General features: G+C 44.7%; 2 protein-coding genes across 2 annotated transcripts in view; both read right to left on the minus strand.

Annotated features, from left to right (window-relative positions):
* Window positions 1–13,523, minus strand: part of wnk4a (WNK lysine deficient protein kinase 4a) — a 62,172-nt gene extending 48,649 nt beyond the window's left edge. The window contains 1 exon segment of the mRNA XM_080835549.1: window positions 12,514–13,523. Within this exon segment, the coding sequence (XP_080691675.1) occupies window positions 12,514–13,107 (594 nt within the window). The 5' untranslated portion in view covers window positions 13,108–13,523.
* Window positions 13,524–16,974: 3,451 nt separating this feature from the next.
* vps25 (vacuolar protein sorting 25 homolog) lies at window positions 16,975–24,105 on the minus strand. Its single transcript, XM_080835157.1, has 6 exons — window positions 24,025–24,105; window positions 23,345–23,490; window positions 22,978–23,031; window positions 22,371–22,459; window positions 19,644–19,719; window positions 16,975–18,453 (listed from the first exon to the last, which is right to left on the minus strand). Exons 1-6 carry the CDS (start codon window positions 24,069–24,071, stop codon window positions 18,341–18,343), a joined length of 525 nt encoding a protein of 174 aa, XP_080691283.1. The 5' UTR covers window positions 24,072–24,105; the 3' UTR covers window positions 16,975–18,340.
* Between the last annotated feature and the right edge of the window lie 451 nt (window positions 24,106–24,556).

Consider the following 24,556-nt stretch of genomic DNA (forward strand, 5'->3'; position numbering starts at 1 on the left):
GTTGGAGGTATTGATGCTTGGATCAGAGCGCAGGTGCAGGATTTCATTGGGCCAAAGACTGAGGGGATCTCAAGATGTGTGTGACACACACACACACACACACACATACACACACACACACACACACATAAACACAAACACACAAACACAACACACACAAACACACACACACACACACACACACACACACACACACACACACAACACACACACAGGCTGGTGTGGAAAGTGAGAGTTTGTTGGGGGTAGAGTCTCCTGCATGATTGATGAGTAAAGTAGAGTTACAGCCGTGTCCCTAGCGTAAGCATGTGTGTGTGAGAGTGTGTTGGGGAAAGAGAAGCATGATAGATGAGTACCATGGGGATCCAGTGACCCCGGGCACCAGACAGGCCTTCTGCATTTCCTCTGTGATATTGTAACACTTGCACCCTGTCCCTCTTTTATGTGTGTCACTTCCTCTCATGATGTCACACTCGCAGACTGTCTCTCTATTATTTGTGTGTCAACAAAAGAGTCCTTAGAAGTGTTTAAGAACACGCTGCTTTATATCAAGAGCTGTTCCATAGCAAGAGCCCTTATTGGTGTGTTTACTTGTTGACATAACATGGTCCTATTTAGGTCCTCACATCATCACACACGCACGCACGCACGAACGAATGCATGCATGCACACACACACACACTTGCCTGCATGTGGCACAACTGGAAGAAATACAGAAGTGACTGTCCACCAAGTAATCAATGGTCCATTACTTTAAAGCGCTAGTGGAGACCGCATGGTGTCTGCCATACACAACAGATCCCACAGGATCTCACTTCCTGTCCAACATGTCTGACTGAGTTACACAGACTTGCCACACACACACACACACACACACACACACATACAAAGGAAACCACACTTTGTTTCAGTGCTGCCATTATCCTCTGTGCAGAAGTTCTGTCCTCATTCCCGTAACTTCTGTAGCCTACTCCAGCTCTCACACACACACACACACACACACACACACACACACACACACACACACACACACCTCTGTGATTATGTAGCCTACTCCAGCTCTGATAGAGTAAACAGCATGTGGTGTCTCTGCTAAGCATTCTGGGACAAAGCCTCCAATGTTTTGCTCATAAACGTTTGAAATGTGGTTTCCATTACTCGCTGTCTCACTCAATCTCACTCTGCCTCTCTTCGTCTCTCTCTCTCTCTGTCTCACCCTCTGTCTCCCTGTTACTCAAACGTAAAAAGTAAAAAAGTCTCCCTCTGTTACTACTCCCCCCCCCCTCCCCCCGGCCCCCTATGGCTTCCATCCTTTGCCTCGATGTCTCTAGATTTATACAGCTGGGACAAAACGTGACTAATTTACAAAAGGCTATTTCCAGCAAGGACTGGTTTCTATGGAAAATATACATTACCCCTGACCCTAAAGGCAGCACGGTAACCACCATGTCCCCTTCAGCATCCGAGAGAGCGCCTGTGGTCTCCAGAGAAGCACGTTCGGCCGCCTCAGAGATCTTAATGGGGTGTGAGGAGTTGGATTGAGACGTTTGAGGCATAACAAAAACCTCCTGGATGAAAGGCCACGACATAAACACACGGATAAAACTCCTAGATAAGATGGCCGACAGACAGCACTCTGGACAAACATCATCTCCATATGTGGGTTAACACACCTGTGAATTATTCCCAACATTATTGTCAGTTCTTCCTAGGTGTGTCTTAGAAAACCTTCAAACTGCAGCCATTAAAAGTCTCCTGTCAACAGCTACAGTCAAGGCACCCAGCTATAATCGTCATGGGATCACAAGGGACATCATGTATCAAGTTCTTATGATGTGTGTTAGTAAAGTATAAGAATAGTAAGTGTAAGAGAATAGTATAATCACAGTCACAGATGTCTGCCAATGAATGCAAGGAGTTGAAATATCAATAGGCTCATTCATCTAAATGGAATATTTAATAAGGAGGGAAAAATGGACTTTATTCTCAGTGGCCTATTTGGCTCCAAAGCATGTTGGTTTTTTCAAAGCCCTGGGGCTGGGCATTTGTACGGTCATAAAGATGACTCAGGGAATATCTCCTGCCAGGGCTAAGATCAGATGTGAGTTACTGTTATATTGGTCTAATTGTCTGAAATTGGCAGAGACCCATCAAATAGCCTAGTCACGGAGACAGGGCGCTGCTCCACACAGCCTCTGAGGATTTGATGGAATTCCTTTTCCCTTATTCTCTGTCTCTCTCTCTCTCTCTCTCCTTCCTTCTCCCCCCAGGTTGAGCTGATCTCCACAGGTTAAGCACAGTTCCAAACCTTGGGGCAGCCGGTTGATTGGAGGCACACAGATGATCTCCCTACATTAGTTTAGCTTTCCTCTTCCATTCCCTCATCTACTCTCCCCTTCCCCCTCGGCCCGACTCCCACACACGGCCACCCACTCACCAGGAGGCCTGACTGAACACACACACACACACACACACACACACACACACACACACACACACACACACACACACACACACACACACACACACTCACTAGGAGGCCTGACTGAACACACACACACACACACACACACACACACACTCACTAGGAGGCCTGAATGAACACACACACACACACACACCCACTCACTAGGAGGCCTGAATGAACACACACACACACACACACACACACACACTTCCACCCACTCACCAGGAGGCCTGACTGAACACACACACTCAGCAGCCACACAGCCAGAGACATGTCAGACATTTCAGCTATGATACAGAGCAGGGATTAACGTTCACTTAACAAACATTCCTGTTCTAGTTTAAGTTTAATTTCAATTTAATATGCATGTATTTTTACGTATTTTCCAGCTTTATAAACTTGTTATTTCATTCTATTCATTGCACTCTTGTATTTTCGCGTGCCACATTTTTTTTTAAACTAGATTTTTAAATGTAAAAAGGTCAAGAAGGGATTCCATTGCACAACTTCTAGACTCTAAAAGTTGTGCAATGGAATCCTTCTTGGACTGTTCTGGAGACAGTTGGATAGTAGCGTAATGTCAAGAGAATTGATAGTTTTCACGTGACGTCAGAATGACCAGCTGGGGGGGCAAGAAAAGCCCTTGGGTAGTAAAATGCTAGACAGTTGCTGCTCGGTTGGCTGTTCAAATCGGCGAGGAGACAAGCCCAGATTTAGTTTTTATCGCATTTAAAACCCGCCCACGTTGCTGCCAACTGATTGTAGACGTCTTCTGGGTCAACTACCTAAAATGGGAATAGATCAAGTAATAAAACCAAGAAACAAAGCATCAACACGATTCAAATTAGAGTATGATACCTAAGCAAGTAGGCTAGGCTAGTGTATCTTGTCATCCAACTGGTAATAAAAAATGGGTAGGCTAAAGGCTGCTAGCTAACAGCAGGTAGCTCGCTAGCAGGTAGCTAGCTATTAAATGGCACTCATCTTTACTCTGATTATGAAGATGTGATATGTTTTCACCTTCTAGACGACAGGGTTGTGAATCCATTCACTTCTGAAAATTAATTAACTATCTGTGCTTTTGTAGGCTTTCAGTTTTTGAGATGTGTAGAGGGACAGATTTTCTATGAGATACATGTAAATATTTCCACACTTGAGCTCAGGCAGGGACTTCGTCGAAGTTAAAGAAATACAAATGTCAGCAGGTGCAGTAAATGGATCACAAATTCCTACAATTTATTTTTTTCTAAATATCTCTGTCTGGCTATAGTGGTATGGTATGTGATTGATGGCGATCGTAGTTGAGTAGGCGGCACTACTCGTAGTTGTCCACTGTTTGTCGCCATTCTTGCTGTGTTTCGCTGTTCTTTTTGCCCGCCAGCTACCTATTGTAGTCACGTGACTGAAAACTATCAATCGTCATTCTAATTTCCATTTCAATTTCCAATACTTCACCTCCATTTAAGATCCAGTTTGACATGCCAGTGTCATGTCTTCTTCCGGAAAACATGGGAGACACTGATAACAGATATGGAGACCTCTCATAACAGCAGCTGTTGACATTGGGGGGCATTCTTTTCAGCTGGCTCTATTCCACAATCTGTGATGCATCCCATAATAGAACAGTAGTGGTGGTTACCGTAACGATTATCCAGTGGGGGATGCCATATACAGGAAACCCTAAGTCTGGGATCAAATCCTATTAGATTTAATTACCTGTAATCTGATATGTTTTATGTGTAATTTTTTCATGCTATGGAATAATGTACAATTAATAACAAAGACATCCCATTTATAAACTCCATCTTCAGTGCATGGATAATTCTGTAACCCAGTGTTACCAGTGTTAATTCAGTTGGGTGTGTTTATCAGATGACAGTGCTTTGGTAAGGTCACCATATACACCATGACTTGACACACACCAAGCCCAGACTGAGAGAGGTGATATGCATCCATGGTATTGCAAAAGGCTTTATAATCTGCTTATGACAGAAGGCTATCAGCGCAGACACACAAACGCAGCAGTACAAACACGCACACATACACATACACTCTCTCTCTCTCTCACACACACACACACACACACACACACACACACACACACACACACACACACACACACACACACACACACACACACACACACACACACACACACACACACACACACACACACACACACACACACACACACACACACACACACACACACACACACACACACAGCAGTACAAACACCACCTTAGGTTTTGGGGTTGGGTGAGGGTAAGACCCCTCTCCTTTTCGTCAGCAAACAAACACACACACAGACAAATCTCTTTTCCTTTGAAAAGAAAAGTAGGTCCATCAGGCAGCTGCTGATAAGAGTCCAGCAGACATTTAGTACTCCAGGGGTAGGCTCACGTGTGTGTGGTGTGTGTGTGCGTGTGTATGTATGTTTGTAAGTGCGTGCATGATTCCTTACGTGCTTGCATGCATGTGTGTGTGTGTGTGTGTGTGTGTGTGTGTGTGTGTGTGTTTGTGTGTTTGTGTGTGCGTGTGTGTGCATGTGTGTGTCTGTGTGTGTAGCTGTGTGGGGATGTATGTATATGTTAGCAATGGCAAAAACTTATATGAGGACCTTAAGTCACACTGCGCGTAAATAACCTGTACACCAAAGGAAGTGAAAGAAATAGAGACTGAGCAGGAGGAAGGGAAGAGAACAGGGGAGGGGAGAAAAAAGAAAAGGATTTTTTTCCCTCAAAAATATTTGCCATTCTGAGCGGGAGGGCATATGTGGTTCTAATTGCAGGAAGATCAGTAAACCTTCTACTTATCGTCGTCATGGCAATTACCCTATACTTAAACCTTAGTTACGTTACGGAACATGGTGTACCCTCACTCTCAATCTAAATGCATGGCTGGTACAGCCTCGAGGGGGCCTCGACGCAAGGGGCAAGGGTTTATCAACACAGACCAGCAGGCCCTTACAGATACGGCACCCCAGAGCAGACAAACAGAGTGGTGAGCTTTGTAATCTGGGACGGCGGTGCAGTGCGGTGCGGTGAGTTTGCTTGTAGTGAGAGGCAGAAACAACCCCCTGTAAAAGCTGTAGGAGAGGAAAAACAAACTTGGAGGAGTAGAGAGAAGAGAGCACTATGAAGAGCGATTCCTATCTTCTGTTGGGGTTATTTAAGAACATCAATAAAGTGGCGTTTGGGGGCGCTGCTGAGAGACCGTTCTGAGCTCTGATCTGTATCTTCTGCTGTGGTAGTTTATCACTACCAACACAGTGTGTTCCTAAGGAAACCCAAGAGTGGGCTTACCCTGTCATTCTATAGAATACGTTTACAATGTGTACACTGGGGGAACTCAAAAGTGGACTTACCCTGTCGTTCCATAGAATACGTTAACAATGTGTCCACTTGGGGAACCCAAGAGTGGGCTACCCCTGTCGTTCTATAGAGAACGTTTACAATGTGTACACTTGGGGAACTCAAAAGTGGACTGACCCTGTCGTTCTATAGTAAGAGGCAAGCGGGTGGAATTTGACCCTGTGTCTTCTCAGAAGCTGTAACCCTTGTCTTTTGGCGCTTACAGTAAAGCTGCCATGTTGCATCCAATAGCACGGCGCCTCATGGGGAAACGATAAACAACACGTAGAGAGAGAATGAACATCTGCACCGGCCACCACGCTGAGCGAAGAACAGAGCGAAACTGGCACCTAATGCACGTCATGCTGGGGCAACTGCGTCCTGTTTCGTCAGACGGTGAGGGTGTAAACTGTGGCCTGTTCCGTCAGACAGTGAGGGTGTAAACTGTGGCCTGTTCCGTTAGACAGTGAGGGTGTAAACACACACAGAGAGTGCGTTTGGAGTCGAGGTAAGGGTAGGAACAATAAAGAGTTTGAGGCTCACTGAATGCGCAATCGCTTTCTTATGTTGCCCGCTGCGCTGCAGAAGCTAATTAGGAACACTCCAAGTGGCATTAAAACACACACACACACACACACACACACACACACACACACACACACACACACACAGAAGTGTTTATATTAAATGCTAACTTGCCTTAAGCAGGCGTCTGCACCCTCTGGCATCAACATCAAACTGGCAACAACTCATCACCACTGGAGGGCCGAAACACTAATTATGCAAAGTGGTATATAATGGCGTGTGAAGCACCGTGTGAAGCAAAGGACTCTTGTTGATGAGAATACTGATGGTGTGTATTGTTTCATGTTTCTGACTAGCATTTCTCATTCTCTACCCATCACTAGACTTCTAAAATACTATACATTTATGGATTTCTATAGTTTATATGTCCATGATGAAAATATGATATATATATATATATATATATAATAAAAATATGAAATATCTGATGAAAATAAGCACTTTGTTTAGCAGTTCCTAAAGGCAAAGATGACAAATTGGCCTCTTAACAAAATCCATGTTGGCCATCATAGTGACCAGCAGGGGAGCAGCTTGAGAATCTGGATCAAGGTGACCAGCTTGAGGATCCGTTTGCTTCTTTGGGATTTAATTCCCCAGGTCTTGATTTCCGGAAATTAGCTAACTAAGATCTAGATGCCACAACTTACGAAGCAGACAGAGAGGGGACACGTCCTTGTCCTTTATCAGGACCTGACAGGGCTCCTCTCTCCCTCCCTCCCTCCCTCCCTCCCTCTCTCCCTCTCCATCTCTCTCTCTCTCCCCCTCTCTCTCTCCCCCTCTCTCAGCACTGTTAATTATCATGAGCCTGAGTGATCTCTGCTTAAGGATTTAAGGAGGAACCAGATACCGCAGGCAGCCGCCTCATGATTTTACCATGAACGGAGAGGACAGGGGATACAGGCACAGCTCGCCATGTAGTACAAAAACACCCAAAACACCCTGCCGTACAAAAACACCCAAAACAACTCAAACAATAACAATAACAACAACAACAAAGCCTGCCATGCACAAAGTGCACCTCCAAAGCACGGAGAGTCCAGCATGTATCTGTGGTGGGAAGGGGACTACACCAGAGAGGAAAATTCCACAGGAAGGTACTGGGCAGAGATCTGTGTGTGTGTGTGTGTGTGTGTGTGTGTGTGTGTGTGTGTGTGTGTGTGTGTGTGTGTGTGTGTGTGTGTGTGTGGGTGTGTGTGTGTTCGGCTACTGCCCTGAACTTTACAGGGGAGAATGTCCACAAACAACCCTCGCCTCGGAACCAACAACACCAAACACCAGGTCTGAGAGAACCTGACTGTACACATACAAGACACACACACACACACACACACACACACACACACACACACACACACACACACACACACACACACACACACACACACACACACACACACACACACACACACACACACACACACACACACACACACACACACACACACACACACACACACATTCCTAACTGAACATTGCTGTATACAGGTGACATAGACCCAAAAGACAGGGAACTCACCAATGCTGCGCGTGCACACACACACACACACACACACACACACACACACACACACACACACACACACACACACACACACACACACACACACACACACTTGGCCAAACTCATGAATAGACCCACACCTACTCATCCACCAACTCCCCCCTCCAGCCACCCGCGCACACACACACACAGAGGAAGAGGGTAATTGGAAAAGTACTGCAGCACTTAGCACATCAAAGGCTGACAGTTAGTGTAAACAGGTCTGCAGACAGACACAGTAGCAGCACAGGTGCAGCTAGCTCAGGGGTGTTGACGTGATCAGGCAGGTATATTAGATGTCCTCACTCACCACACTACAGAACAATACTGACTCGTGTGGGAAACAGCCATCATAAGCCACTAAAAGAAAAATCTCTGGTGATTGCACACAGTCCTGGCTCTGTACATGGGAAACCAACTTTGCAATAAAATCTAGCAATTAACTATTCTGGGTGGATCCTATGACAGCGGCACAATATGTAGCCTTATAGGATTCTCCCGACAGTATCATATACTTTTCTATACACTCATCTAATGTCATTGTTTATTTCATGTATCTAATTTATTGTATGTTATTCCATCCTTACAATTGTACTAGTATTGTTGCTGTCAAATAAACAGTTCTGAGTTAAAAAAAAAAAAAAAGTGGATTGGGCTGAGACATAAACAATTCCAGCCAAACGGTGCTTTGGGAGGGGTGTCATTGGGCTGGGTGACAGGAGGGTAATTTTTCACTTTCATAGAAGCTGCCAGCGCCCGGGGGAATCATAGCGCTATCAAGAGAAAACATGCAGAGAACCGACTGCCTTTGTGAAAATACACATGCTTGGACGACAGTAGATTACTTGATTTATGAACTGGAGGGTAGGACTGTCACGCCCTTGTCATTGAACACTAATGAAACAACAAACTTTCACCTACATCTCCAAAGAGAAGGGAAAAGAAAAGAAAAGAAGATAAGAGGACAGGTGATGAGAGAGGAGAGAGGAGAGGAGGATAGATGGGGAGAGGAGAGGTTAGCAGCGAGGGGAGCAGAAAAGAGAGGAGAGGAGGATAGATGGGGAGGAAAGAGATAAGATAAGACTGTCCTTCTGGCACCCCTGTGGGTACCTGCCACCTGACTGGCATGGCTTGGGCTGATGGCAGAGCCCTCTCTCCTCAGGTGACTTCAGGTCTCTCTCTCTCGCTCTCTCTCTCTCTCTCTCTCTCTCGTGTGTATGTGTGTCTCTCTCTTTCTGTTCCTCTGTACGTGTGGGTGTGTGTCTCTCCCTCAGGCTGATGACACAGAGGCTCAATAGACAGCCTGCTGCTGCTGCATTCCGGGTGGCTTATCAAGGGAAGGGTGCTGTGTGTGTGTGTGTGTGTGTGTGTGTGTGTGTGTGTGTGTGTGTGTGTGTGTGTGTGTGTGTTGGGGGGGGGGGGGGGGGGGCATGTGACCTGGGAGGCTTGGTTTATGGCTCAATTAGAGGGTTGGGAAATTGGGCAATTAGGGATAGGGGAAGTGTGTGTGTGTGTGTGTGTGTGTGTGTGTGTGTGTGTGTGAGTTGTTTCGCAATCTTTACAGGTGCATTTCTTTAATGTGGTGACACGCCCTCTTCAGTTTGCTCTTGTGGATGCCATTGGCATCATTTGGGTGTTAATCTCTGAATGGAACACTAATAACAGCAAATCACTGCAGACCTCATAACACCCAACTACCAACATGTACATACACACTCAAAAACACACATACGCAATACTGCGTGCAGTACACAGTGTGTGTGTGTTTGTGTGTGTGTGTGTGTTTGGCTCCTGATCTGGCTGTGTGTGGGTATGTGTTTGGCCTCTAATCTTGCTGTGTGTGTGTGTGTGTGTGTGTGTGTGTGTGTGTGTGTGTGTGTGTGTGTATGTGTGTGTGTGTGTGTGTGTGTGTGTGTGTTTGGCTACTGATCTTGCTGTGTGTGTGTGTGTGTGTGTGTGTGTGTGAGAGTGTGTGAGTGTGTGTGTTGGCTCACAATCTTGCTAATGTCATCTTCCCGCAATCCCGTTAGAGGAGATTACCTCTCTGTCATGGCCGCCACCAGCACTGCTCAAGACTTGTTTTGAAAGTCAGGAAGTCGTCCACTGACCTTAAAGTTTGCTTAGGCGGCCCGGTTACCTTCAAACAACCTTCACTTGGCCGGCAACCAAAACCGAACAGCTAGGGAGGCTGTACTGCGGCTTTCAAAGTCTTTCAAATATGACTGTCTGTCTGCTGCGTCAAACTTTGTCAGTTCTGTGCTTCTTTAAGCATGACACATTTGGAGTTCTGAGACATATTTTCAGTCCTTTGTCAGTTTTGTGCTCCTTTATGCAGGACACACATGGAGTTCTGCCTAATACATGGCCAACCCTTATTCATTTTTCCTGTGCATTCAAAGGCTTAGCTAACACTCTGGAGAACTATATCACTGTGTATGAATAGGCCTCACACAAGTGCAGAACTATATCACTGCACTTACAGGTGGAGTTCTGGGTAGGAGGGTTAAGACATCCAGAATAGCAGCTCTAATTCAAACTCCTTTGCCAATACTGGCACATGACCCCATGGCTTTACCCAAAGAGATGCCAAGTCTGGGCAGGAGCGGGCACAAATCAGGCACCCTTCCGCCCCAGGTGAGGGCCAGAGCTGTGGAAGAGCCAGGTGCCTTGAAGCTAAGCAGATTAGCGGCGTGAGCATGTGTCGATGCTCTGTATTCAGAGAGGTCTGCGGGGGGTGGGGAGGCTCGTCTTACACATCTGCTGGGGACCTGGCTAACGCCTGGGTCAGCTGGGAACGTCCAACTTTGGGCCCTATGGCCAACAACCGCAAACACTCTCAGGACGATTTAACGAATAAAAAAGGCCAAAAAATTCTCTTCACTCCCATGAGTTCTGTAGTCAACTACAAAAGTGTGTGTGTGTGTGTGTGTGTGTGTTTGTGTGTATGTGTGTGTGTGTAGTGCTTCCCCTGCTTGTGGATTATTAACCATTGTGTCCATAAAGAAAACACACTAATGCACATATCTACACACACAACACACACACACACACACACACACACACACACACACACACACACACACACACACACACACACACACACACACACACACACACACACACACACACACACACACACACACACACACTATCATCTTCTTTGACCTGAGACCCCTCACACTCGCCAGTCAAAAAGCAGCAGGTCTGGCATGTACGTAAGCGAGAGGCCCCTGACCCTCACAGGCCCAACAGCAGCAGCCACCGACAGCCTGACAGACTCTACTTAAGCTGTCAGTTAAGACTCCCTACACGACAGACTGCTTGAGACAGAGACAGAGAGATAGAGAGAGGGAGATGGAGATAGAGAGGGAGAAAGCGAGAGGGGGGGAAGGGAAGGGGGAGAGAGAGCGAGAGAGAGGGAAAGAGGTAGACAGAGAGAGAGGGCTAGAAAGAGAGGGAGAGAGAGGGGTTGGGAAAAGAGTGTGACAAAGAGAAACAGAGGGAGGGGAACAGGATGGAAAAAAGAAAAGAGAAAGCAAGAAAGAAAGACAGAGAGGAATGAGAAGGAGATAGAGAGAGGGATGTAGGGAGAGTGGGGGAGGGTGAGGGTGATGGGGTTAGGTGAAGGGTGAGACAACAGGGCAGGGAATCCACTTCACTCAACTGATCTAATCCCCAAGTTTACACAACTCAGCCAAGGTGAGCGCAGGTTTCAGAGCAAGATCTAGCGTGTGTGTGTGTGTGTGTGTGCTTGTGTGTGTGTGTGTGCATGCGCGTGTGTGTGTGTGTGTATGTGTGTTCAGAGGCTGCTATCACACACTTGCTTTAGATCTCGTTTGCAACAGCTTCAGCTCAAGACTCATATACTTTGCTGCCAAGATTCCATGTGGAAACACATACATCGGTCCTGAACTCCCCTCACGTGAATGTGCTGCTTTATACCCATATGGATGGGGGCTAGTGTCAATATGAAAGTAGCGTGTGAGGTTTAGGTATGAAGGTGTGTGTGTGTGTGTGTGTGTGTGTGTGTGTGTGTGTGTGTGTGTGTGTGTGTGTGTGTGTGTGTGTGTGTGTGTGTGTGTGTGTGATCATCACATCACTAGCTACTCTACATCTTCTCTGTACTCAAGGTCAACCTGAGACGTGGGTTAAGAGGTGGTTTCTGAAGGACTTCGCCACAGTCATATGGGACATGCAGTTTGCACGTGCCTGTGTGTGAGAGACCACCTGCTGAAACTCCTGTCTGTCTGAGCACGAAGTGAGTGTGTGATTGAGACGTTCACGCCAACGAAAAACGCAGCGTGTCAAGGCCATTCATAATTATATTTCCTTTCTCCCAAGAACACGCACACATACTTGTATATAAACTATTTTCAATAAATGCATTTTAGGAAACATTTCAAAAAGCATTACTAGGATTATGATGACGGCTTTGATATGCGCTTTGTGTAATGCACAAAAAGTCGAGCCTTTGGCATATCAGTGGTGTATTTGCGATGTATGCAAGTTGAATCAGTTTCGCACATGTTCAAATTTAAACCAACGACATTAAAACATTTGTGCCGTACCTGCAGTTCGCACCACGCCACCTCCACCGTCGTTTCTGTGTCCAGTCCCTTGTAGACCGTCTTGAACGAACCCCTGCCGATCTCGATGTTGAATTTCAGGTAGCGTCCGTCCGGTGAAGTGGCCACGGCTTTCGTCTCCATGTCCTCTTTCTCGTCCAGCTCCCACTTGCTCTCCAGCACCCGACGGGGTCCTGGCGGGCTCTTCACTGCTTCATTTTCTGAGTCTGAGTTCGGTGCCTTCGCGACCGGAGTGGGCCCCGCGACCTCCCATTTCTCCGGGGGAGATGCAGTGGTCTCGGTACTACCGTCTCGACTTGAGACGGGAGATGGAGACGGCGGAGTGTCGTCCTTCCTCTCGAGCGAGCTTCTCTCTGCTAATATGTTTTCGGCTGACCAGGACAACGCCTGGGAAAGTACCCCACTGTAAATTTGGGGTTCGATATCGACGCTGAGTTTGTGAAGCACGTAAGAGTTCCTTCTGGCGCTGAGAGAGTGCGTGCGTAACATAGGCACCCGTGCTGCAAAGTCTTCGTCCAAATCAACAGGTAATGTTGGGAAGCCACGGGCAGCGAATTCTACTTCAGCGTGCGACATTGTTTACAATGGTCTTCTTCTTCTATCGTTACAGTTGCAGATGAGTTTGAGAACAGTCAATTATTCTGCGGTAAGCCGCAATCCAACGTATGGAGGTAACACTATGCTGCACGGGAACATTTTGTGCAAACTATCCAAAGACTGCTATAATACAGAAAATGTAGCGTTACGCATTAATTCATATATCCGTCAAATTACCAATTACAATCCGAGGAAGCATAATATATACAATTTATATAAAATCCCTCATCAGGAAAAACAGTACTGCACAGACTCACGTGAATTTCCTAAATATCAGTCGCACTCTATAAAGTGGGTTAACAAAAGAGAAAACAAAGCAAAAACAATAAAAACAAAACAAAAAACAGTCTTCGAGTCTCCTGTTTCTCTGCGTATTTTTGGGCCGTGCATGCACCTACGAGTGTTTATCTTATGTTCTGGTGCGGACGCGCAGCTGTAGACTCCTCTGGCTCCGACTGTCAACACGACTCTATTGGGTTTCAGCGCCCGCTGCGCGCACACGAGCTGCGCGGACCCGCCCCCTCCCCACCTGTGATATTGTGGTCACTGCTAACCCACGCCACGCCACGCCCCCAAATCAAAGCAAACCACCACCGCAACGTCCGGCAATATAGGGACACCGTGCTTAACAGTTTAACATAAATCTGCAGCACTGTGTTGGGCTAGCGTGGCTGGGTGGTTTTTAAGTGTACATTACTTGATAATTAGCTTAAATAATGAGGGATTCTGCATTTTAACAAACCTGTGATTCGAAAATCATCGACTTTTTGTTTCGTTTAACGTTTTTAGGCTCTTGCTTTTGTTTAAGCAAGTGTTTAAGTGTTAAATTACCTTAACCATATATACGGTATTCCGTTGAAGGAAGTGATTGCAACACAGTATGATGCATCTTTGCGAACCAGAATCTGACAGGCTTTAAGGTTCAGGCTGTGTGCGTAAACACACCATGACCCAATGGAGATCACTGAATCACCATCCCCTTATCATGTGAATAACTGTCATTTGCTAATGGGTGGGTCCTTAGCAGCAGAAACCTCACACAGATACTAAAATGTGCAAGACATCAGTTCTATTCCCCTGACAAAGTGCTTATTTATTATTATGTCTCTAAGACGAAAACTCGCGGAGCTTTACATTTTTTTTTTTTTTACCAAAAACATAAAATATCCAGGAATATGGACTGTAGAGTGTTAAGTGGACTCCGTAACCATCATAATATCTAAAACATTCTGCAAGCAAATCATTTTGGTGTGTGCGTGTGTGTGTGTGTGTGTGCGTATTATTCATCTCACTTAGACAGCTGTACAATCAAAAGAGGTCAACTCTTTTTCTGAGTTACAAATGAAAATACTTTTGTCATGTCATGTTACAAATAATTAAAATCCTGATGTACTGTTATTATTTAAAAACTATTAATAAACAGTTAATACAATTAACAATTAACTGTTAATAATAATAATTACTACTGCTATACAGTATACTCTACAAATTCATCAGATTTCATGTCAGACACACAGTTTCAACCAGCCATTCTCTACCTCTTTGCCACAAATGCGTACACACACACACACTTGTTCCCTTGGCTTCTTTTGCTGGGCTGGTGCGAAATCAGCCTTTATTATAAAAACACACACACGTTTGATGGGAGCTCGAGGAGAAGTCAGTATAAATCTCTCTCTCACTCACACACAAATACAAGCACCTGTTGGTGGGTCAGCTACTATCTCAGAATATTTCTCCCTCTCCCTCACACGTTTGTGGGTCAGTCGGTATCTCTCTTTCACACACACACACAGAGCTGGTGGTGGGTAAATCAGTATATCTCTCACACACACACACACACACACACACACACACACACACACACACACACACACACACACACACAGTCTCTTTCTCTCTCTCTCTCTCTCTCTCTCTCTCCGTTGGTAGGTCAGTCAGTATGTCAGTGTGCTGCGTGCTGCGTGCCGCTCACTTGCAGGTGGCCTAGCCGCTTAAGCAGCAGGAGAGAGGATCAGCGTGCCGCGCTGTCAGTGAGGTCATGGGGTCAAAGGGCAAACTCAGTAAGGGGGAGAGTAAAGAGGCATAGAGAGAGAAATATACAGAGGGAGAGAAGGAGGGGGATAGAGAGAGGGGGGGGAAGAAAGAGCAGGACAGGAAGGAGGGGGGTAAGAAGAGACAGGAAAGGGGGAGGAAATGAGAGAAGAAGGGAGAAAGAAGTAAGGTGAGGAAAGGAGAGAGCGGTAGGGAGGAAAGCAAGGAGGAGATGAAAGAGCAGGAAGGGGAGATGGAGCAAGAGAGGAAGAATTGAACACTGGATTTTGTTAGGTGCTTTCTGATGTCGCCATCAAGTATAAGACTTTCTCATTATATCTTACAGAGTTTGGGAACTCATGAGAAAGAAGAAAGACAAGAGACGGACAAACCCGACAAAGGCAGAAAAAGAGATATAAAAGGGAATTAATGTAAATCTAGGAAGAAGGGAACACGGCAGGAGTGAAGAGTAAAGGGTGATGGGATGAGAGTAGGGGATTGACAGACAACAAGAGAGGAGTCACTGAAAGAAGAATGGAAGAGAGAGAGGAGAGGAGACAAGAGAAGGGGCGAAGCTCGAACAAAATCGACACATTTAATTTGAGACTCTGAACTATGAAAACAAACACGCTGTCTGTTTCCTTCTTTGTAGCACAGTGTCTCCTGCTGTGGCTGACAATGGGAATAGAACACTGGAAAGACTTCTCTAAACTAAGTATGGAACTGTACATTTTGAAAATTCTCCTGTGAACTAGGTGTGGAACTGTGCATTTTGAAAGATCTCCTGTAAACTAGTGTGGAACTGTACCTTTTGAAAGTTCTCCTGTAAAATAAGTGTGGAGTTCTATATGTTGAAAGTTCTTCTCTAAACTTAGTGTGGAACTCTACATTTGGAAAGTTGTTCTCTAAACCTAGCATAAAACTGTAAGTTTTGAAAGCATTTTTGAATTCAAGATCGCAATTTCCATAACGATAAACTATTAGCTAAGGATGCCTTCACCTAAAAGCAGGATTTTGCTGCTTATTAGCAAAGATTATCTGGCGTCGATAAGCCTGCCAATTTACGAGGGACTTCTTCCGCTGAAGCAGATCCTTAAGAGAGCAGACAGGTCGGTCTGGCACCGATCACTGGGCTTAGCCTAGATAAGACTTATCCACATGCAGGCTGCTTACAACAGCACGCCCCTGTGGCCAGTTTCGGTATAAATCAAATCACCAAATGACCAGTAGAGGGACACAACTTACACACTGTTGGTGTTTTCACATTTAATGATTCCTGTCTGAGAGACCATCAGGATATGTTCTTGATAACTGCCCAACCGGTGTGGCGATTGAGTAGATATTGTACATCGTGTGGCCATTTTGTCTTTACTAAGCATCACAAGCATCTTAATAACACATATGTAAAACAGTAATTACTCCTTTGGTAACGAGAAGGTTAACTAAAAGGATTAACTAAAGGTTGCACAGTTGGAGATGAGAAAGGTTAGGACGTGTTTTGCAGAAAAGTAAACTTTACTGAAGAGAGGTATGTTCAAGAGGTACATCGGCTCTCTTGCACAAACAAGGGCTTTGAAGAAATGAGTAGTTTAGAGCCAAAAAGGTGGACCATAATCAACACTAGAGCATTGTGTTGTCACACATTGGGCATATGTTGGACTGTTTCCCCACCACAAACTGATTTGAATGTGGCTACTTTAAATAGATGACAAACTGCAGGTTGGATTTTTACAAAGATGACCAGAGGCATCATCTCTTTATTTCTACAGTTTTCCACTGGTTAAAAAAGGTAGAGACACATATAGACAGAGGTACAAGATGCTACCAGGAGGTTTTAGCGTACTGTGTGTGTGTGTTTGTGTATGCATGTGTGTGTGTCCCAGAAAAGCTAAGAGAGAGAGAGACAAAGACAGGGATAGAGAGACAGAGAAAAACATAGGCAGAGAGAGAGAGAGAAAGAAGGAGAAAAAGACATGAGAAAAACGGACTGTGTGTGTGCGCCTGTCTCTTTACGTGTACTTGTATGTGTGTTTACATGTTTGTGTGTGTGTGTGTTTATTTGTGTGTGCGCGTGTGTGTCTTTAGAACTCCAGGTCTCCCAAAGAGCTATGTCTGCTTTCTGCTGCTGCGTCTGGTCTGCTGTCTTTGGGAGGCAGTCACACAGAGAAGAGCTATCGGAGGGGAGGCCTCTGTGCCTCTACAGTACTGGACAGGAGAGAACTGCACAGGAGTACAAAAGAGAGGAGGAGGTGCATGGGGACTCATGGACAGAGAGAGCAGGTGGTCCATGGGGACTCATGGACAGAGAGAGCAGGAGGTGGTCCATGGGGACTCATGGACAGAGAGAGCAGGAGGTCCATGGGGACTCATGGACAGAGAGAGGAGGTGCATGGGGACTCATGGACAGAGAGAGGAGGAGGTGCATGGGGACTCATGGGCAGAGAGAGCAGGAGGTGGTCCATGGGGACTCATGGACAGAGAGAGGAGGAGGTGCATGGGGACTCATGGACAGAGAGAGCAGGAGGTCCATGGGGACTCATGGACAGAGAGAGCAGGAGGTCCATGGGGACTCATGGACAGAGAGAGCAGGAGGTGCATGGGGACTCATGGACAGAGAGAGGAGGAGGTCCATGGGGACTCATGGACAGAGAGAGGAGGAGGTGCATGGGGACTCATGGACAGAGAGAGGTTGGGTTTTCTTTTCGTTTCTCTTCATGAAGAGGTAAACGGCCAAAAGAGAAAACCTCTCGCCTAAATGAGTGATGAAAAAGACTGAACTGCACTATTGATATTTTTCACTTCCTAGGTCAGTCAAGGTCACTTCCTGGCCAGACAGTGAAGACAGACCCATCTTAGCTTCTGGGACATCTTCACACATTTGTTTTCAGAAGTTTTTCTTGGGTGAAAAAGCCACCAAATGAATTCCTGAAAAAAATATATTTTTTGACCTCTATGTTAAGAGGAGCGCAAACCGAACCGTCTTTCTCTGGCGATTCAGTGGAGTGTTGGTTGTGTCTCTTTCCCATTTCATCAAAACAACAACAAAATCAAGAAAACAAAGAAAACATAAACAAATGATATAACCCCAGATGCCATTGGGCCACTCAGAGCATCCTATCAGAGTGATGTGACCTTTCAACCCGCCACACACTAAAAGTGCTCCACCTCGCTTCACGCCTCAGAAGAACTTCACACCCTTCCCGTCGTCCATGGTGATGATCTCGGCTCTGCCCTCCGTTTGAAGTGCTTGCAGCGAACGCAGGAGCATCCCTTCCTCCAGCCCGTGGAATTCTGGGATATGAAACACCACCATCCCACAGACACAAACAACACAAACACACACACACACACACACACACACACACCAGTTACTCTGCAACTTCTCTAACACACATTTGTCCAAAATGGTACGATGCAGTCACTATTAAAACCATTTGTACACTATTGTATAGATGACAATGACCTGCCGAAGACTCGTGCAAATCAGTAAATCACAGAGCAGTTAAGTGTGACAGGCTCTGAAAGAGAGGGTCAGAGGCCCATTGCATACACACCCCATTAAACCACATTGGGTGGGCTTTTCTCTATTCTCCCCGCGGGTTACACTTTAAACTGTAAATCGACAAACGCTTGTTAAATCCACTGCAGTCATCCTGAGCTCTTCACCCATGCAATCTCTGGGTTATTAGCTAGACTGCAGCAGCTTCCTGAGGTTAATCAATGGCCCTGGGTGGGGAAAGGGTGACTTAACCACATAGGCTGACCTTCTTAGAGCTGAAACACACCAAACGTGTTTCTAAAAACGTATACATTTCAAAATTGCCTTGGCAAAGTGCGGCGGGCAAAACAGCCGCAGGGGCACCAGGCTGTTTTGCCCGGCGCCTATGAAGCGGAGCTGCGTGTGCAACCTTCCTGGGCAGAGTGTGAAATTGATGACATTTCAACTTTGAAGCGCACCTAAAAAACGCTAGAAAGAGGCGACTCGCAGCGGATAGAAGGCGCACACACTTGGCGCGCCGTACAATAGGAAACAATGGTTTTTCCCCATGAGTGCTTTCTGCACTCCTCTGTTTGGAGAGCTGTCTGAGTGTTCTAAGAGGAAGGTTATACTCCAGCAAGATAACATAATGGCACACAGGGGAATTAAATCATATAAGTGCTACATTGTTAATCTGACGAATAGTATACTTTAAACCAAAGTGGCATTTTTTGTTTGGGTACATTTGTGCAAAATTGTCCTTGTTATGGGTCATCATGTTTTTTTCAAAGCAATTCTTGTTTGTAATCATAAAATATATATAAAGTATTAAAGAAGATAGACTCTGAATGAGTGCAAGATTAAAATAATCCTATATAAGATTTATAAAGCCCAGTCCTTGAATCGACAACATTTGGACTAGACTTAAACACACAGACAGATAGACAGACAGACAGATAAAAGAAAAACTCTCTTTGATTTCCCCATGATTTATTCTCCATACCTTCGGTCTCTGTGTCATCACCGTTGGAGAGCTCATACAGGGTAAACACTGAGTTGGTCATGCCGTTCTTAGAGACCTGAGCGAGAGAGAGCAGAGGGAGAGAGAGGAGAGAGAGAGAGAAAGAGAGAGAGGGATTACACAGTTGCAATGCACTTCTCTATAGCAAAACACCCCTCTTTACCCCTGCATTACACAGGCTATGGGGGAATCAGTACACAAGTATGAAACCATGTGTTTCTGAGTGAGTAAGTAAACACCACCAAGATCATACACACCTTTGGATTAATTGCATCGGGTAAATAAATGATACTGCCCAGGTACACTAGAAAGTAGAAACTATGAGCTTGGGTCATGTTATTATACTTCTGTGAATTTCTCGCACCACTGGCCACCATGTTGACACATTTAGGATGTCTCCGAAAGTGTGACTTTCCCCAGGATGTGTCTGTGTTGGGAACACTCCAGTGTTCCTAAAGAGTATGTCCAGACAAATCACCACATTTCATTACTTTGGCATTGAGCACAATGATTAATTTGTTTTTGTTTTTGATGGATACGGGCCACATTCCTCCCAAAGCTCTGGTCTCAGAGGTGCCTAGACGAGTCCAGGGCTAAGACTAGGGTTGCAAAATTCCGGGAATATTCAAAGTTGGAAACTTTCCATGGAAATTAACGAGGATATTCTGGAATTAACGGGAATATACAGGAATTAACAGTACATTTTGGGGTTATTTATACTAACTGTATTTACCTTGTCATATCGCCGACAATGGGCCTCATTCTCGAACATTTTTCTAAGTGTCTTCTTAAATATTTTCTTATGAGCTTCGAAAGACCAACCTTAGATCTCTGCCCGATTCATGAACGCCTGGAAATGTGTTCTTAAACCGCCAAAGTGTTCTTAGCTGTGCAGCAGTACCTTAAGTTGGGTATGAAGGGGCCTACAACTCTATTTACGTTTTCTCTCTCTAGTTTTTTACATCTGGCATTACACGTACAGTTAGGTCCATAAATATTTGGACATTGACACAATTTTCATCATTTTGGCTCTGTACACCACCACAAGGGTTTTGAAATGACACAATCAAGATGTGATTTAAGTGCAGACTTTGATTTGAGGGTATTAACATCCAAATCAGGTGAACGGTGTAGGAATTACAACACATTTTATATGTGCCCCCCCCCCCCCCTTTTTTGAGGGACCAAAAGTAATTGGACAATTGGCTGCTCCGCTATTCAGGTGTGTGTTATTCCCTTGTTTTGTTTTTTTCATTTACCAGGCTGTACAAGGAGCAGATAAAAAGGTAGAGTATATTTCAAGTGTGATATTTGTGTTTGGAATCTGTTGCTGTCAACTCTCAATATGATGTCCAAAGAGCTGTCACTATCAGTGAAGCAAGCCATCATTAGGCTGAAAAATAGAAACAAACCCAGAGAGATAGTAAAAACATAAGGCATGGCCAAATCAAGTGTTTAGTACATTCTTAATAAGAAAGAACACACTGGTGAGCTTAGCAATACCCAAATACCCGGAGGACCATGGAAAACAACTGTGGTGGATGACAGAAGAATTATTTCTCTGGTGAAGAAAAAACCCTTCACAACAGTTGGCCAGATCAAGAACACTCTCCAGGAGGTAGTCAATACTGTCAATACAGAGGGTTCACCACAAGATGTAAACCATTGGTGAGTCTCAAAAACAGGAAGACCAGATTAGAGTTAGAGTTAGAGTTAGCCAAAAAACATTTAAAGGAGCCTGTACAGTTCTGGAACAACATCCTATAGACAGATACACAGATCAACTTGTACCAGAATGATGGGAAGAGAAGAGTATAGAGAAGGGAAGGAACTGCTCATGATCCAAAGCATACCACCTCATCAGTGAAGCATGGTGGAGGTAGTGTTATGGCGTGGGCATGTATGGCTGCCAATGGAACTGGTTCCCTTGTATTTATTGATGATGTGACTGCTGACAAAAGCAGTAGGATGAATTCTGAGGTGTTTGGGGCAATATTATCTGCTCATGTTCAGCCAAATGCTTCAGAACACATAGGACGTTGCTTCACAGTGCAGATGGACAATGACCCGAAGCATACTGTGAAAGCAACCAAAGAGATTTTAAAGGCAAATAAGTGTAATGTTCTGCAATGGCCAAGTCAATCACCTGACCTGAATCCAATTGAGTATGTATTTCACTTGCTGAAGACAAAACTGAAGGAAAAATGCCCCAAGAACAAGCAGGAACTGAAGACAGTTGCAGTAGAGGCCTGTCAGAGCATCACCAGGGACAAAACCCAGCGTCTGGTGATGTCTATGGGTTTCAGACTTCAGGCTGTCATTGACTGCAAAGGATTTGCAACCATGAATTAAAAGTGACAATTAGATTTCTGATTATTACTTTTGGTCCCTTAAAAAGAGGGGGCTTCATATAAAATGTGTTGTAATTCCTACACCGTTCACCTGATTTGGATGTTAATACCCTCAAATTAAAGCTGAAAGTCTGCACTTAAAGCACATCTTGATGTGTCATTTCAAATCCATTGTGGTGATGTACAGAGCCAAAATGAGGAAAATTGTGTCAATGTCCAAATATTTATGGACCTAACTTTATATACCAGCACTCTCAGCCCCTTTTCCTTTTCTTTATACAGTTTTCCTTCCAATAAATTGAATGACGATTTCGAGCTATCCTGTGTAGAGGAAGTAGAAGCAGTGTGGATAGGGTACCCATTGGTAGATGAGCTTGCCCCACTCCTCTGGTCTTCGCCACATGATCAGGCAACGGCTTTTGTTTTTGTCCATCCATTCCAGGTTTCCTGGGGTTAAACAAACAAGCACAGGAAAAGGAGCTAGGTCACTCAGTGGAAATAGTAAAGTTTAAAGATGCTCAGCAAATCCCATTAAATCAGCGAAACCCCATGAAAATGTAAGAAGCAGCACATCATCGCCAAGAGAAGCCAGAGGGCGTTGGCAACTGGGCTGTTGGTGGTGATTGCAAAGGTGTTGGTATGCTTTTTAGCCAGAACTCCATAATGCTGCTTTAAATTCATTTTTCTGCGCCACTTCATCCCTTCTCATACAGTCGATGTGCTTTGTATGCCTTTCATTAAGATGCTTTCTTTCCATTTAAAAAAATTATATTTTTTAAGGCCAAAACAGGACATTTACAAAGTATCAGATTCTTCATAGATTCTTCCAAAGTACACTTTGTTCTTCCTAAATACTGTAGGTAATGTGAGTCAAATCCACTGCACATCTTCTCATCTTTTAGTTCATGTCATCATCCTAAATTCTGAAACACTTGATTAGACTGTGAATAGATAAACTTGGTTACCTTTTTTCCTCAGTTCTTCAAAGATGATCTGGATTGACTCCACTGATAGTTTTCCTGGGGAACTGTTAAGACTTATAACATCAAACTTTTAGCAAATAAAAATATGACTATCTGACACAGCATATCGTCAGAATCAGAATCTCGCAGCAATAAGATACACACCACGTGACCTCCAGATTTTCATGAATATAATACATATTCATTTCTATCTTCGAATTGCCCAAATACATGCAGCAGTCAGGCACGTTAATTTGAGTCCCTTCATTACTCCTTAATCTGTTGGTGTGACAACTGGGGTTTCTGTGTCGCGGCAGTCGTTTGCAGCTGAGTCTGACTGAACTGGTAAATGAACCCATGAAAAGGATACTACTGATTTTCTTGTTGTTGAAGAGCGGACTCTCCTGTGCCTCGAGCACGTCCAGCGTGTACAGCTTTCGGTGTCTGCAGTAGGACAGCGCGAGCGAGCACCAAGCCGCCAGCTGCTTCTGTCGGGTGTCAACATTGGGCTGTAGTCTGTCAACCGAAAGGTACACACTCGAAGATGAGGAAATGTCGTCCAAAAGCACGATAATCTGGACTGCATTTTTGAATAATTAACTGCACAAAGGTCTAATGCACATGACAAGTTGACGTACCAGAATTAAGCAGAGGTAAAAACCTAAATATTAGGTCATAAGTTAGTTAGCTTGCTAGCTAACTTGTAATAAATGAACAGAGTGCATTTCACTACAAAGCAAGACATTGTCAAAGTAGCTCTTGCCCTACAAGCAAATTGAAAAGGCATGTGAGGTAAAGAATACTTGTTCACGTAGCTACATTAACAAATCAATGTGACCGCAGGAATACATATGAAATGCAAATGTTAACGACAGTTAGTAAGTGCAGAGTTGAACACTTCCCTAGCACACTAAGCTAGCTGGGGTGGTTAGGAGAATTCATGCGTTTTATGCCCAACCACAGCGACAGAAAATAGAAAATAGTTATGATGAAGCATAATATAAAGCTGCAATTCGTGTACATCTCTACCAACCAAAGTATACTACTCACGTAAAAAACGGGGGGAAATTATACTGCCAGGGCCACTCAAAACTCATTGCAAGTCTGACTTCTGTGAAGCATCAATCCTTCTTCTGTTGCATCATTCTGCATTGCTCATCAGTGGGAACAGGACCTCTTCTGCCCCCTTCTGGGAAGGAGCTCAACATAGTCTGCCGAGACTTGATATAACTCACCACTGTCACCTGCAGTCGGATATTCTCTCCAAGCTTTATATTTTATTTCAGTACAATAAATGATGGCAAAATGGTTTGATTTTTTCGCTCTAAGGCTTTCAGCGGAAGTTGTATTCGTTCATCTCATTCCCCACTCACTGAAAACTAAAAGCCTGGAAGCTGTCTGTCACAAATACAGTTATTATTTTGAACTCATGACAAAATCAAAATTGTATTTATATTTTTGTAAGGATAATATGGATGTTAATGTTTGAACACATGCCCATTAGAAAGACTGTTTACAAAATGTGGCTATTGGCCATCAAAGCAGTGCAGATCTGCTTGATAGACACTCCAAAGGTACCGAA

This window comes from Sprattus sprattus (genome assembly GCF_963457725.1).
Source record: "Sprattus sprattus genome assembly, chromosome: 3".
NCBI classification, from domain to species: Eukaryota; Metazoa; Chordata; class Actinopteri; order Clupeiformes; family Clupeidae; genus Sprattus; species Sprattus sprattus.

Bases quoted from the DNA above. Each gene is read 5' to 3' on its own strand.
- vps25 (XM_080835157.1), bottom strand. From the start codon at position 24,071: ATGAGTTTTGAGTGGCCCTGGCAGTATAATTTCCCCCCGTTTTTTAC. The intron at 23,032-23,344 runs GTATCCTTTTCA...ACAGTTCCCCAG, and splicing joins CAACAACAAGAAAATCAGTA to GAAAACTATCAGTGGAGTCA. The intron at 22,460-22,977 runs GTAACCAAGTTT...GTTTAACCCCAG, and splicing joins TGAAGAACTGAGGAAAAAAG to GAAACCTGGAATGGATGGAC.